General features: G+C 38.7%; 1 protein-coding gene across 1 annotated transcript in view; it reads left to right on the forward strand.

The window, feature by feature from the left end:
• Positions 1–16,452, forward strand: part of LOC140228817 (extracellular matrix organizing protein FRAS1-like) — a 241,756-nt gene that overhangs the window by 153,220 nt on the left and 72,084 nt on the right. Inside the window, exons 4-10 of the mRNA XM_072309090.1 lie at positions 3,877–3,966; positions 9,979–10,138; positions 10,882–11,015; positions 11,671–11,754; positions 13,368–13,472; positions 14,410–14,467; positions 15,840–16,057. Of these exons, the coding sequence (XP_072165191.1) occupies positions 3,877–3,966; positions 9,979–10,138; positions 10,882–11,015; positions 11,671–11,754; positions 13,368–13,472; positions 14,410–14,467; positions 15,840–16,057 (849 nt within the window). The remainder of the gene's footprint in view (positions 1–3,876; positions 3,967–9,978; positions 10,139–10,881; positions 11,016–11,670; positions 11,755–13,367; positions 13,473–14,409; positions 14,468–15,839; positions 16,058–16,452) is intronic.

Genomic DNA, 16,452 nt, shown 5'->3' on the forward strand with positions numbered 1-16,452 from the left:
TAATGCGGACAATTCAATAAAAAATGCGTTCACAAACTCTGAAAATAATCCGCATTATTTTTACGAGCGCGCGTCCTGAAAAAGGCGGATAATCGTCATGGTGACTGCACACGTCCCTCCTGCGGGAAAGATAGGTGACGTTTGACCGCACCCCGGCAATTATCCGCATTATTTGGGTTTGCGTTCATAAACTCAAAATCTGGTCCTGACGCTGCTATTATGCGGATAATAGAAGGGTCGAAATAATGCGCATTATTCTATCCCCGTTCCGATTTTACGACCAAATGTTGCGGATATTATCCGCATTATTGAGTTTATGAAAGGGGTATAAGGTTTTGCACTTAGATCATAATCTTGCTCATCACAAAGAATTTCCTGTGTGCGTAAATTTGAACAGTTTCTTTTATTAAATGGTACCTTCACCATCTCTGCCACCACCAGAACAGGAGAAGCAATCTATCCTATGAATGGTTAACTGGTGACTATTACTTAGTGGTAAAGTCACTTGCCCCAAGGGGTTGTAGGTATACTCCGCTAAAGCAGCTTACTTTTTAATTTTTTTAGTTTGTTTGTTTGTTTGTTTTTTTTTTGGGGGGGGGGGGATCTATCTAACTATCAGGAAGTTATTTACCAAGAGTTTAAAGGGGTTGTTGACTGCTTTATATGACAAAGCCTTTATATCTTTTAATACCTTCTCTACTAATCGTCTTCTCCCTTTCAGGTCATTTGTAAAAAAATAGATGATCTTATAATTAAAAACAACAAGAATTGTTTTCTTTGCTTCTCTTCCCCTAGCGAGGAGCCTTCAGATTTGGGACACCAGCAGTGCATTCTCTTCTGTGAACATTTTAGCATATATCTCCAAATCCATCATATCCAAAAAGAAAGAAAAAAAAATAAAGAAGAATACGCATCTGAGTACAACTTGCTGGCAAATAATCTTTCTTTTTCCCCAATAAGCCAAAGTACACTTGCACTCAAAATGGGAAGCAATTGCTTCTGCTGTCTACCCATCAATACACACAAATATTCACACACATTTGTATGCATGAAAAAATCACACTTATTGAGCTGTAAAGTACAACCACATCTAAATGGGCTTTCAAAAATATTGCGTATGAATGACATATTTCAAACTTCTTCAGAATGAATTACTTCACTCAAATCGCCCATTGACTTCAACGTCATTAGCATGCTTTAGCTCTTATATCAGTGGGGCAGGGGGGAAATCGGTTACTTCCATTTGTAAACAAGATGCAATTGTAAGCCACCACAATGCTTCAGGAAATATTCCAACAATCAAACAGAAAAAAAATAGGAAGAAGGAATGATTGGAGCACTAGCCAGCGGCGGAGCAGGGGCTAATTAGAGAAGGGGTTTCCATTTTTTACAAAATCTTTTTAGTAACGCACCAATTTCACCTGTCATGAACTTGAGATAGGAAATGTTTGACAAGCTCCAGTGAAAAGGAGTGATGGAAAGGCTTTATAATGGGCTGGTTTCCCCCGATGCGGTGGTATCTGGGGGTAATTAAGGGAGCACATATTGGAAGAGGATGACTCTTCTGGGGTAATCTTCCCACCGTAGGGGTACTGTACTTCACCCCATCTCCCAAAAGGTCAGGTTCGAACTTTGTAAAAACCAGCCCAAAACCTCCTACCATGAGAGTAGACTTTGATGTCTGAGAGATATGAAACCAGAATCACTTTGCATCATAAACTAGATTTTTTTTTTTTAACCTGAAAAGGAAAGAAAGAAAGGTAATCTCCCCCCCCCCCAAAAAAAAAAAAAAAAAAAAAAAAAAAACAGCCGGAAAGTAGGATAAATGAATGACTGGCTCTCTTTGTAATCCTCTGGAAAGCAACCAAGTTCTTGAACACTGGATGTGTAGAATGGATTTAGATGCACAATAATGTAAGAGAGAGAGGAATTCTGCTGACCGTGAGGATGTGAACGGTGCATGAGAATTACTATGAGGCCAGACTTTGAAGTTTGTTTCGTGTGGTGTGGATGGTACCTCAACTAAAAAAGCCCTTGTCTTGTATTAAAAAACCAGTCTAGGACAGGGCCTGCTCCATTTGATCCTCCACAGATGACTATGAGGCGGATGCAGATGTCGAACAGGACGTAACCTGCCTACTCGTCAAGTAAAATATGACACTACCCCTTTCCTCAGTGGTTGGGATATTTTGTGTCATCCTGCCATACTGAAGTATTTTCCCAACTTTATTCCATCGTAATTGGACCATACAGGACTTCTTACTTAGCATTCACGATTTGTGTATCGCTGGAAATGACCGTGTATGTCAGGGGAATACACTAAGTGACATGCTCAGACGTCGGGAGATTTCTTCTCAGTTGATATTTGTTTGTTGGCAAAAATTGCTGTCTGACAGCTTTTGTAACCAGATCCTGCTTGAATAAATTGGCCGCGCGATGTCAGACCTAGCCATTCCTTGAAGTTTTCCCCCTTGCCCCCCCCCCCAAAAAAAAAAAAAACTTCTGCCAAAGAAAAAGGACCAATAATACATGGGCAATACTTGAGCTAAGTGTTCCCACATGTTAGAAGCTTGAGTCCAGAGTTCAAATATCAAAAGCACTTTTCTTGACAAGATTCAGATTGAAACTATGAGGTTAGCATGATCTTTTATTCCTCGGAGCAAATGCAGAAGCAAAAGAAGTAAAGTACTGTATTGTGTAGAGACCAGTTTTATGGAGGTTTTGTTAATATTGATTGTTTTAATTTATTAATCATGTTTATCATGGTTATTATTATTGAAATTGTTATCAATGTCATTAATAATATTTACATTTGTAGATCAGGAGCTCAGTCCCAATGCAGATTGGCAAGCATCCTTAACAAATCCACTTCCGAACTCAGAGAAAATAAAAATGATAGAACTGTTATAAATACATTCAAGTAATTCAATTGCAGCAGACAGTGGTGCAGTGGAAGGTTTCATATTCAAAATATAGAAGAAAATAGGGTCATTTCTTTTTTTCTCTGACAAGTAAATTTTTGGCCACCAAAATCACAATCCAAGGTCATTTCACATTTCAGTTTCATCATAGTGGCCTAAGTCTTTCGTATCCTTGATACTAAACACTGGAAAGGACTTTATGTGCGAGACTATTTTTCATACAACTAGGTTCACTAGGTTCATGATCAGCAATGGAATCCCAGAGTCTTTTTTCAGTTTCCATTTTCTTTATTGAGTGTGTGTTTTTCATCCCTCGAGTGTCATTAACTCACAAATTCAATTTCAGTTTCACTCACAAATGATGTCAAAGTTTTGCTGTAAAGATCCTTTTGTGTCTGTCACAGTCCATAATAGTCAGGGCCAGATCTGTCTGACTTTTGTCAGTGTTGAAGATTATTTGAAAGGGAGTGAGCAGAAATGTTCAAATTTGTACTAATACCATGGAGCTACAACCATCTCTGTTAGTAGGTCAATGCTAATACATCGCTAATACAGTAGCAGAGATTGTGAATGTGATTTTCACTGTGAGTGTTTTGGAGAAGTTGGAGATCTATCCCATCTGGATAGAATTTGCTAAGCGGCAGGATATTAATCGCCCTTCTCAAGATTGATTACTAGGTGACTGAGGAATGAATGGAAAGAGTAAAACAGCGCTAAGAGTTTTGGGCAAGTGTTTTTGATTGAAAGAAAAAAGCCGATGAAATATTTATAATGAGTCCTTTTTGCATGAATTTTTAGTGGCAGAGGTGTTTTCCAAGCAGTTCAGTTCCATATTCCTTGTGTATAAAGGGCATTTGTGTATTATTCATCAGCATGTATGGTGACTTGCACAAAAGAAAAAGCTAGTTGCATCTCACTTGTCTACTGTGTTTACTTTTCTTTAAATCATCAACAGGGCGCCATCTTGAGGATATCGGCCAACAAGTGCTGCCCAGAGTGTGCGTCAAGTGCAGGGTCATGTGACTATCAGGGAGAAATCGTAGGGGTGAGTATGATTGGTCGGAATCGACCATGCATAATAAGACATGTCATTCTCTGATTATTATGTTGAATTTTTCCCCCATTAGAAGCTGAAGAGGCTTCAACATGCTTTCACTTTTCAGCATAAGGCCAAAAAAAAAAATTGTTGCATTGGCGTAACCCGCCTGACCCTAAAAATTCCGCCGACCCCATGTTTTTTTATTATTTTTTTTTGCTATCGATATCAAATATCTTGTTGATTGCGATCGCGATCGCACAAACCCGGAAGTGGAAACGGCTCTGGGGATATCGGATGTACGAGGGAGAGATCTAGCGCCTCGCATAAGCCTTCCTTGATCAGTACGTCATCTGTTTCCAACACGGACACGTACTCTAACAAGATTTATTCAGTGTATACGTAGCATTCAGACTGCGATGTATTGTGCACAGTTTTGCCATAGGTTTCTTGTGTGGAGATTTTACACGAATCTGTATATGTGGGACTGTAATAGAGATCGCCGTGTGCAATGAAAAGATCGTACATATAGTTCAATTTGCATCTATGTTATCTAAGTCAAAATAGTAAAATATGAAGTGAAAACATTCAGGATAGGGATTTCAACATCTTTAAATTCTATGAAGGGGAATAATTCCAGTAATATCGGCCTCATAAATGATTTGTAGAATAGATGAACACAGCACATTCGGTGCAGCAGTTGTAACTGTTTACTGAGCTGAGCACGAGTTTTACACGTAAAATGCAGGTAGCAAAAAAAAAAAAAAAAAAAAAAAAAAAAAATCCGCCCGACCGACCCTATTTGAAAATCTCATATTACGCCAATGCAACAATTTTTTTTTTTTTGGCCTAATGAAAGAACACTTCACTAACTGCTTTCAGGAAGCAGGGGGTATAATTACTACCCCTAACATATGTCAGTATCAAGTTGATGACATGTGTAATTTTCATGAAAATTTTTTTTTTTTTCGTGGAATTCCCTATATATTTTCTTTATATTGTTGTCTGCACATGACGTCATAACCTCTGGTAGTCTCCTCAACCTGAACACTAAAACTTCAAAAAAATTCATAACTTTTGTATCGATTGTCCGATTTCCCTCAAATTTTCACTGATGTGTTCTACTAATGTTGCTGCTTTTACTCAATCCACATTTCTCTATGGGTTTTGGTTTCCTTTAATTCTAAGAGAAAATAGAAGAGCTGAAAATTGAAAAGAAGGAGAGAGCATCATGAGTATGAGTGTGACATTTATTTTAGTCTCAACAGAATGTTTATAATCCTTGTGCTTGGCTGGTATTCCTTATCAATGTGTCAAAATGATAACATTTGGCATCCCTGTGAACATGATGCTATGCGAACATTATTGAAATTCCCCTCTTTTGCAAAATCTGATCATAGGAGCGAGGGGGTCATCAGCGGGGAATTTGTGGCACCTAGGTTATTCCTGACCACAACTGGTTTCTGAGCTGCCACACACAACTTTGTTGGATGATAAATCCTTAGAAAGATCCACAGTGCCATACGTTTGGAAATAATTTTTTAGAATAGAAGAGGACAAAATCAGTATGTACTACCGATAAAAACAACAATGACAACAACACTAAAAACTAAGAACACAGTTGGTTTGGATAAGTGGAAAATGCCCAGCTTAAAAGCCTTCCATCTGAAGTTTTTGAAATAGAAACCCATCTATTTTTTAGGAACCCCATCCTGCATCTCTGATTCTGACAGCATCCATCCCTCTTTTAATACTTTACTTGTCATAATTTGATGACAGAATGCAAGAAATTTTGAAATAAACATGCCCCAACATTGTAAGTTGTGCCCTCTAGGCTCAAGAGTCAAATTGTATCTGTGAGGTCTAAGATGCTGATTTCAGCAACACAACATCATACCCCCCCCCCCCCCCCATGGAAAAAATATTGAGATGCAGATGGCTTACTTTCTGATATTTCTGTTTGTTTAGTTTATGATCTTGTGTGAATTGAGAAGTAGTATAGACTCTCAAGATGAAATGTCAATTCATTGTATGTTCTTACATCTTTGAAATGTGATGTCCCCATTAAGCCATTCTTGCCCTCTCAAGCATGACTTGTTCTATGTCAAACGGACAGATGAGCATCTTGTTGAGGTAGCGGGTATAAATTGTTTAGTCTTCCGACTCTAAACCTGCCACGTCAATGTATTACCGCATCCTTGGTGGCAACTCACGCCTTTTCTTCTTCCTTTTTTTTTTCATGGAAATTTTGGAGCAAGCCTGTCAGTGATTGAAGACAGACTTTGTAATTTGATGATTGAACTCGCTATCACAAACTTTTGAAGAATTCAGGCATCATGCTTTCTTTGTCTTATCGGTCATTAGTTGATATTTCAAATTCTTTATTCTGCAATAAGATGGAACATACCTATACAGAGATACTTCTGCTGTATTTATTTATTTTCTTAATTCTTATCAAGAAAATACCAATATGTTCAAATTCCTTGTTTTGCCAGGCATGTTGTCTCTGCAATCATTTCATGCTGCAAATGTGATGAGAATGAAAATTCAACTTATGAACTTGGATGCTTCCTGATCTAAGCCGAGGAATTTATAGAAAGAGGCCAGATCATGTAAATATCCTGTCCATCCTTTAGAATTGCCAATTTGGGTGTACATTAAAAACATGAGCAGGACTTGCACCTGCTACCAAGACAGATTTAGCTTTGTACGCATCAGGAATAGACTGACAAGGGCGTCATAAACAAGCAGTGTATCAAACAACAACAGACACACACACAAAAAAATGAATCATATGAAAATACATGCATAATCATTACAATGATTAATAGTTGGAAGAAAAAAAAATGGCCTTATACTGTTTGACAATAAGTGGGTGACGTGTTATTATGTGCCTCACTTACAATGACTGTGTTTTACCAAGGAGGCTGGTTTTACAAATTGGTGACCTGTCTTTACAGTGTGTTTCTTAAGTTATCTAAGCAGACTGTTGTGGTCTCCTTTTACTGAAATCGCCCCTTTCCCATCCCCGCCCCTTCCCATAAACTCATCACCAGACTTGACCATAAAAAATTGGGGAAAAAAATGGGGGATGGGGAGAATGGGAGGGGATGAGAACTGAAACTACTTTCAGTAATCATGTCAGGACTGTTGGTGACCTCGGCTATTTCATAGGAAACAGATTTACCTGAACTTGGCTGGTCCCTCAGGGGGTACTTTGTTTTCTGTTTTTTTTTTTTGTTTCTGCTTTGTTTTTAGTTAGAGTCTCTGACTGTCCATTGCATGCCAAAATAGATGTCTGCCATTTTTAATCTCTTCCTAGCAAAGATCAGGGACAAATGATACAGACAAACACGTCACATCCCACTCAGCCATACCCCAAAGAAACGAGGAAGTCGTCTGCTCCCCATACTCCGACTGTGTCGTGGCAAAATCTAATTTTGGATGTCACGTACTGATAAATTAACAACATTTGCTAAATGGGAAGAAAATAAAAGTAACTTAGGGTGAATGATTTCTGTCGGTCCATATAGAAGGTTGCGGTTTTGTGAATGTTATGAACAGACCTAGGGGGAAACTCAGGAGAGGAACAACATCAAGGTTGGCAAATAAACAGTAGCAGATCATTGAAAAAAGAAGAGGTAACATTAGAGAAAGAAAGAACAAAAGTTGCAGACAGTGTGAGTCCAGCCATGCCCAAATAAACTTTGTTTATTAAGTGAACTGCAATTTACATATCAATGGCAGACCTGTGCACCCACACAATTTTGTTTGTGTTACTCAATAGGAAGCACATAGAGTTGCATTTCCTTGATTTGTTTGGAAGGCTAGTCTTTCTTCAAGCCAGACTAGGTGCAATAGTCGCTTACATTACGCTGATGCTTGTTTTCTGTATCATGATATTTATTCATATAGGCCTACAGTTTGTATCTATACTGTACAGTGACAGTAGTTCTCAAGTAAAGACAGGCTACAGCATGGACATTTTCTACCATCTAAGCATGTGTTATGTCTATCTAGATACACGTCATTTATGCTTGTTTTACTGAATGGGGTAAATTTGTGGGTGTATTCCAAGTTTTGTAATGAACTGATGTGAACAGTATAATTTCATCAAGAGTCCATTGCAGCCAACCCCCACCCCACACACACACACACACACATACACACACCCATACACATACACAAATAGACAGACATGCACTGTATACACACAGACATTTGGACTTAGAACAGTACTGTATCAAAAGAGACATCATCAACTTTGAGAGGCCATTGTCATACTTCTTAGTTTGCACAGCTTCAGGTGTTGTCACAGATTTCATGGGATTTGGACGCCATTTTCCCCTGGATTTGAGACCTGCACGGCCATTAACTCCAGCGTAGAGACAGTTCAGAAACAAGCATAGCCCTGGTGCAAGTGAACCTGGTGAATACAGGCAAATTCTTTCCCGATGTCAGCTTACTTGGGCCCGCGGGGCATCTTCCATTTTAGCTCATAGATATTTTTTTTTTTTAATTCCTACTTTCTTTATGTCAAGTGTTCTTTCAGACACAAGTATGCTTTCTTTCAAGTGGCGCATATTTTCTTTGTGAAGAAAAAACATTGCATGCTTGCCATTTCAACATTCTAGTATGTGATAGGGCTGGAAAGAAGTGACACCTGATGATGTCATATCGAAACTTTGTATATTGTTCACATATCTTGGTTTAAAAACACACATACCCTATACAAAACAGGACAACCTTGTCATTCTACATTTCAAGAGCATTTTAGATACTATCAGGAGTATTTTGTAGCCAAGTTTATTTTCAATGATGCAACTTTCCTTTTTCTGATGGAGGAACTGCGTGAAATTCATCTTCAGTTTGAAGAGATTGACTGTTTTTTTTTCCCTCCCTTCCAGCTCTCCAGTTCAGCTGCTCGTCTTTTCATTTCTTGTCAAATGAAAGGATGTTTTTGTTTTTAATGCAGTAACCTCCACATGAACTCCTCATGAATTCCCTTGAAAATCTATCACTCATATCACGCAGGTGATAGATGCATCTTTTCTAGTAACATTCAATCATTTGTCAGTTTGTTTGGTTGTATAATCACTTCTTCTGCTTTTCTCTTTGTCACATGAAGCATGGCAGAGAGATTTTTATCTCCCTCATGTTTAATGCTCCATTGGTAAAATCAGAATAACAGTCTGCAAAGTTAAAAAAAGAAAATGAAACAAAAACCCAAAGATGATTAGTGTATCAATGAATAAATGACACCTAGGATGTGTTTTATCTGTGGGCTTTGGTGTCAAACTTCACTCTGATTTTTCACTGATGCTGTAATTTTTATGTTCGGCTTGTTTTGACGCAGCCTCACCACAAACCACTTCCTTTTTTGTGTCCTTGTTATTGATATCAAATATGATATGTTTCAATTTGTGATATTGATTAGTCTTAGTGACCCAGGAGTTAATTCTGTAGGACCATTTTCATTACTTTGATTTGTTTTTTTTTTTTTTGTTGTTGTTGTCTGAGGCATGAAAAAGCTACGCACAAATTTGCAAAGAAATATGCAAAATACTCAAAATGAAAAGCAGCGATAGTTGGACAGCCAACCCTATGTTTGTTTGTTTGAGGGGTCCAATTACACATAAAAAAGGAGGTAAATGATCCATTATAGAAACAGAGGTATGATAGTATATGTAACAGTTAAAAATCATGAGTTACAGTGTTTAAACATATTCATATTATGTATTTACCGTGCATTTTGAGTTATTTGCTTTAGATTGCTGTTCCTAAGATTTCATCTTTTTGCTTTGATTTTGCTTCTAAGAACAAAGAAACCATGGGCGCTATGATTGCAATTTACTCTTCAGTCCCACATGTTCAATTTGCTGATGGTTAACTATATGACTGGAAAGTCATAGAGGATCTTAAACAGTACTGTGAATCTTTAAGAATTTGGAATTTGAAGAAGGGAAGAATGCCAAATTTTCGCATTGAAATATCACTTGTCTCATTTTGTTTTTCTTCCAGCATAATTCGCAGTGGAATCCTTCACCATGTACAACCTGTGTATGTATCAGCGGACAAGTGACGTGTCGGAATCAAACCTGCTCGGTCAGGCAATGCAGGGCAGGAGAAGTGCTCTATCAGGCCGAGACGGAATGTTGCCCCACGTGTATACGATCAGGAAGTAAGCTGTTATCTCTTGCATTTCCAATGTATAATGGGCTTTCAATGAAGATGCTTTTTCAGTCTCAATTCTGTTTTCATCTATTTTATACCCTGTTGTGATGTGAAAAACTTACTGGTAATTGATCATGTTAAGACACAGTCAGAAATTCATAGCAATGTCCTATGGAATGAAATCTTGCTATCTAGTAAAATGACTGGACCACAAAATGTTTTCCTTTGTTCAGTGAGATACATCAGTAAGGAGAAAAATCTGATTGTATACAGACAGTTTTTTAGCACAAGCATCCCATTTTGATAAGCTACGACTAAAGCTATACCACAGGTAATTATAACAGACACATTCCCATGCATTTTGTCTTGACGTGATCATTTGGACTTGTTAACTCCACTGAGTGCACTCGAATTTCTGCATGTTGTTTTATCTGAGCAACACTTACAGCTATAGATGACTAAGAACAACACAGGTCTGAACAACTGTATCAGTACCATCGCCAACTTTTTTGCATATAATGTCCATGAGATTTTAAATTTGCAGCACTGTGAGGGTTAATTAGCATAGATAATTACACGAGTAGTCTTTGCCTTGACAGTAAGCCTTGATAGTAAAATTGAGAAGCACCGGGACAACCTCATTTCCTACGGGTCAAGATGGATGAGATGTGTGTGTTTGTGTTTAATCAATCTCTTTGAGTGTGGTGAATTGTGCTCTTGATAACATGCTCTCTTGTTTCTCTCTGGCAGGAACTTGCACAGACAGGGGGGTGACTCACTATGACGGGGAGGAGTGGTCACCCGTCAAGTGTGCTAAGTGCATATGTAACAACGGTCAGTCCCAGTGCTACGTCGCCGACTGCCCCGCAGTGATGTGTGGACAGGTCAGATCTCAAAATTCAGCTTCATTCCATGAATCCTCTGTTGGGGAAAAAGACCTCTTTCTTTAAAAAACAAACAAACAATGTTTAGTTAATTATGTTTTGATTTCACCATTCATTTGGTTTAGGTGTACTTGTATAGAATTGTTTTATATCTTTCTCTAGCCTTATTACGTAAGCTGCAAGCAGTATTCTTAGTGAGAAGAGGGGAAAAATAAATATGTCCATTTGTACACTGCAAAGGTGGAACTTGTGTACACCTACTCTTTCGCACTTGGCTTGGTTTACCCTTTGCAGACAAGAGCATTTTTGTATGATATCAAATACATGTACCTCCAAAAACTTTTTAGTTACCAGGTAAAAGTTTTGTGATTGTTCATTTGATGGTAAATTTTTGTAAAAAGAAAAAAAGAACTGAATCATGAAATGATATGTCAGTTCACAAGTAGATGTAATCTGAAACACAGTTTCTCTGCATAGGTTTGAAAGGTTATGCCTGATTAAAGAGCTTCACTTTGCTGTTGTTTACCTCTTTAAAGCCAATTCTTTAACAGGAACCCCATGACTTCAGATGGTTGTTCTCTCCCAAGGTATCTAAAAGGTTTCCCTCTATATTAAAATTGATTTGAGTTGCGCCCTCTCTCTCTTTCCCCCACAGGATGAAGAGGCAGTTGTACCCGAAGGAAAGTGCTGTCCGGAGTGCGTGGGGCGGTCATGTCAGGTGGATGGGGCCACATACCAGGTGAGGCGGCCGCAGAGAGTGGGGTGCAACATTGCCCCCATTGAGGAGGCTCTGTATAGATTGTGCAAGACTCTCCTATTTCAACATTAGTGTTACTTCTTAATACTCGGTAGAGTTTTTCAAAATGACCTAAAATGAAAAGAAGCAATATTGAAGTGGAATAGTTGTTATGGTAGCAGATGACATCAAGTTAGAGTTACAGATTAAGTGTCTGTCAGAATGACCCATGTCAGTGAGAGATGAGCATCAGTTTGCATGCATTTCTAGTGTTTCTATTTTTTAACGTAGTTCTAAAAGTTATGACTGACTGTTGAGCCACAAGTTAAAAACATGAAATCTGTCTGCAAGTGATTTTCATCTCCACTCTCTTTGGATCGACTGACCAATATTTGCCGATGGTCATGACTGATTCATTATTCAACATTACCTTTCCATTCTTCTATTGTGCAGCTTTTGATAGTTTCAATGGAGAGCAACACATAGAGTATAGCCAAATAACATATTTGCAGTCGCAGTGGCTGAGGTAGATGAGGTTTGAACTTTTGTTTGTACAGATATGAGTCACTGGTACATACACCACACCACAACACCACCAAGCATGCAAACAACTCTTGTATCCATGATGGGTGCAATCCATCAATCATTTTCAGTCGTGATGTTGTGTCCAAAATTTTAGGAGACAAAAAATGTGACTGGGATTGAAATGTTTGACATCATCCTTACGCCAACCAAAAAGCTACAAACAATGACATTTGCGGTTAGAATACACGTACACCTCTGCTGGGATTAAAGACAAGCAAACTTCAAATGGTACAGAGGGCTTTTCAGAGTGGACGTGAGATACAGCACTATTATTACACCTATGCAATCTTGAGAGGAGAGGAAGTAGGGAGGGTGATGAAGGGGAAGATATTGTTCCCTACTCCCTGGAATTACCCCCCTCCCCACCTTTAAGGCTGTCAGACGAGTGATGTCACAGGGTCGCACCTGTCTGGGATACAGCCAGGGAGGATTAATGTGTGTCAAGTCTTTATATCATAACGTATGCAGCCCCGTTTCAGACAACAGTATGACTGTGTCAAAAGGACATTTTTTTTTTTCCCTCTGTCAGATCACGTATTGGTTTAAACTCACACATTCTCTGTGAGCTTCTCTCCTTGTATAAGTTTATATACCCCTGGAAGTTTCAATATAGTCTTAGACATATGAAAATTGTGTTCATTCATAAATATAGATCTGTTCTAAGGTGAGATATACAACAGGGCAGAAACGTGCCTACACTACATGTATCTTTTCTCTTCATGTTACATTGTAATTGAGTCGTTATGTGATATGCTCTTAGAGGGTGTGTGTGTGTGTGTGTATCTGTGTGTGTATGCAGATGAGGATATGTATTTTTTGACATGAGTTGTTATTTTTGTTTATTTATTTTTGTACATTTACATATTTAATTGTAATACATATATCAAAGGATGAATTCGAAATAAAAAATAAAAAGTGATACTGGAGAAAAAAAAAGTATTAGTAATGAGATGAGGTGTTTAAGAAAGAAACGACGACAGGCCTTGATACTGAAATCTTTACCACTGGCTGCCATCTTACTAACTTCTCAGGATGGAGCGACGTGGAAGAGCGGTGTCTGCACCCACTGTCTATGTAAGAGTGGCACCGTTAGCTGCGTGGAGGAAACCTGCGTGGACAACCTGCCCTGTGCGCCGGTAAGTGACCGTTAGCTCCACCCCCGGAGAGATAACATTCCGTCCTCCTGAAGACTGTTGCTTTGATTGCAGCACCATACCTATTGGTGGTTCTGCAATTGTCCTATTTTATTGCTGCATTGGTGCCAGTGCCCATCTGAGATGAAGTATGTTACCAATATGTGCAGCTGGATGATGTGATGGTATGAAATTGTCAAAGATGATTCATGTACCAGTCATACTTTTCCTTTTTTCTCTCCCTCTGAAATATTCTGGAAGTGTGTTAAAAAGTAGATAAGAAGTTAAAAGAGTAAAGAAAAAGTGTTGTTGTTCCTCAGAATATCAAGACAAAAGAATAAACATTGGAGATCCAGTACTGTAGTAGTAGTAGCAGTTTAAAGTGATGATTAAAATGACAGCTTATATTGACCTTCACACGATTTACAATATATATCGAGTTACCAGTTCTGTCATTTTACTGAAGAACAGTTCAACTGCTTTTCTTTATTATGATAATGCAAAAGAAAATCTAATTATCAATTTGAAAAGAGTACTAAAATGAAGATAATGAAAGAACAATAAAAAGAAATCATAGAGAAAAACAATCTAATTTGATGCAGCTCTGCTGTAAGTACGAGTGTGACATTTTAATTTTTTTTGTATGTTGACCCAGTTTAATGGAATAAATACCTCTAGTGAGAAAAACAAACCAATGATAACTATGACAGCAACAACATTTAGTTGATGATTATAATCATAGTAATGATAATAACATACAGTTTTTCTCCCACATAAATCAATTTAAACAGTTCCAAAGCACTGGAATACTACCTACAGACAAAAAGGAAAGAATAAGTGAGAATAATAACTAAAATAAGCAGAAATGGTCCTCCACTGTATACATGTAATTTCAACGCAGCAAAAACGGTTTGTTTCTGATTGTCTTTGTGTTTTGCAGGGAGAGACTAGGATGCGGAGAGAAGGACACTGTTGCTCTGAGTGTGTATCATCACAGGGTGAGTCTCACTGACAAAATATGAGATACTGAAAGAAATTAGACAGTCTGATGGCCATTTTATTTCTCTCATTATCAAAATGTAACCATCTACATTATTTTTTTGACAATAAAACGTCATAAAGAATCTTACTGAAAAACAGGTGAGTCACCTTAGAAATTAGGAAAGTCTTTCTGTTTCTCCCGATATCAAAATGTACCCATGTACATTCTTTTTTAATAATAGAAAGTCATGAAGAATAGATACCTGAGAAATATTGACAGTCTGACAGTCATTTTATTTCTATGAATATCAGAATATAGCCACCTACATTCTTTTTTTTTACAACAGAAAGTCACAAACTATGATCAACCTTTAGCTGCAAATGTGTTTTTGCTGGCTATGATATAGGAAAGTGATGTTTTCTTGTGTTGACAGTATCACTGTCTGCTATTTGTATTAATTTTGTGAGATGTGGTCTCTGTAGCATGATGTATAATTAGCATATGCACTATCTCATATGAGCGCAAGTACTCATTGCGCGTTGGTTGTAAACGGCCGTTCTACCTTAATAAATATCATGCAAGAAGCATGACGTTCTTGTTCCGAATCTCCGCCTCTGATAAGTCCGTCATTAATGTCCCTGCACCAATCAACTTATGACATGGTGGCAGCGGTGAACCATGGACTCATCTGGACAAATTTTGAGGACTTTTGTGCATTAACGGGACTAAAATTCGACATTTATGTGCGCCATGCAGGCCTAGGACTGAGTCTGATTCTGGGTTACCAGCGGATCGCCTGTGCTATAGATGGCCGCATACATACCACGTTGTGAGAAAGCGCAAACGTGCACATGGAATCGCAGACGGACTGTACTGCATGCTGTAGACGTAGACCTACACCGTACCGAAGCGGAGTGATATCGGCAATCAAACACTGTACGCGAACGCATAAGCACTACGTCATAAAGCACAGAGACTGACGGATCAGTACAGTAAACGTGTGATTGGTGCAAACCGACAATGATATACGCGGGCGTAAGTGCTACGTCGTAAGCTGAAGGACTGACGTAACAATGGTGATCGTGCCAAACAAGATCGAAGTGCCAGCGGCAGCTGAACTCAACGACACTTTGCAGAATTTTTGAGACCGACATTGCTGCTAAATTTCGGAACGTGTTTTGTGATCCAAAATTCGGGACAAAGCGGATAGTATATCAGCGATATATTTGACTCTTGTTCTACGGACAAATAAAACTGTTTCACAAACTGGATCAGCCAGAAACGTGAATTTGGAAGCGCTTGTCATCTCATTGTGCCGTATTTTCGAGTTTGGCAGCCCACCGCTTTATATGCTACAATACAGCGATGAGACTTTGAGGCCACTGCAGCACCGATTGGAGCGAACACGAGCGGCGACCCGGCCAGTGACGGGCGGACGAACACAGCGCATAGACGCACACCACCGGTAGAAGTAGCCGACGACGACAGCTTGCCGTGGATGAACGGGACCAGAACTGAGCGCACCAACGCCGGAAATCCGTGGACAGAGACCTCAACTGTCATACTGAATACGTGGAACCCTAAAATTAAAGTGAAAACTTTCACTGTGAGTGCATTTTCAGGACGCTTTGCGGTAATTAAACAGGTATTTGTTGTTCATGAAAATACACATGATAAACATCCAGCTACATGATGTAGAGACTGAGTTAATCGGAACTGACATTAAACAAAAGCTGGATTGATTGACATATTACGGACTTAGTTTATGGACGCTTTCCTGAAACGATAATTGATTTATGTGATGTCCACATAACCTGTGGAAAGTGTGTGTGATTGTGAATGTGTTGGTACGGAATATGCTCTACTTCATGTCAACCGTTATCTTTTGTAACAAACACTGAATTAACTCTGTACTGAATGTCCTGCGTGACATACTCAGGATAAGGTACTACAGGTATCCTTACTCCTTTGTGTAACAGGATAAGACGTTGTCTTACTCCT

The sequence above is a fragment of the Diadema setosum genome, chromosome 5 (assembly GCF_964275005.1).
Source record: "Diadema setosum chromosome 5, eeDiaSeto1, whole genome shotgun sequence".
NCBI lineage: Eukaryota > Metazoa > Echinodermata > Echinoidea > Diadematoida > Diadematidae > Diadema > Diadema setosum.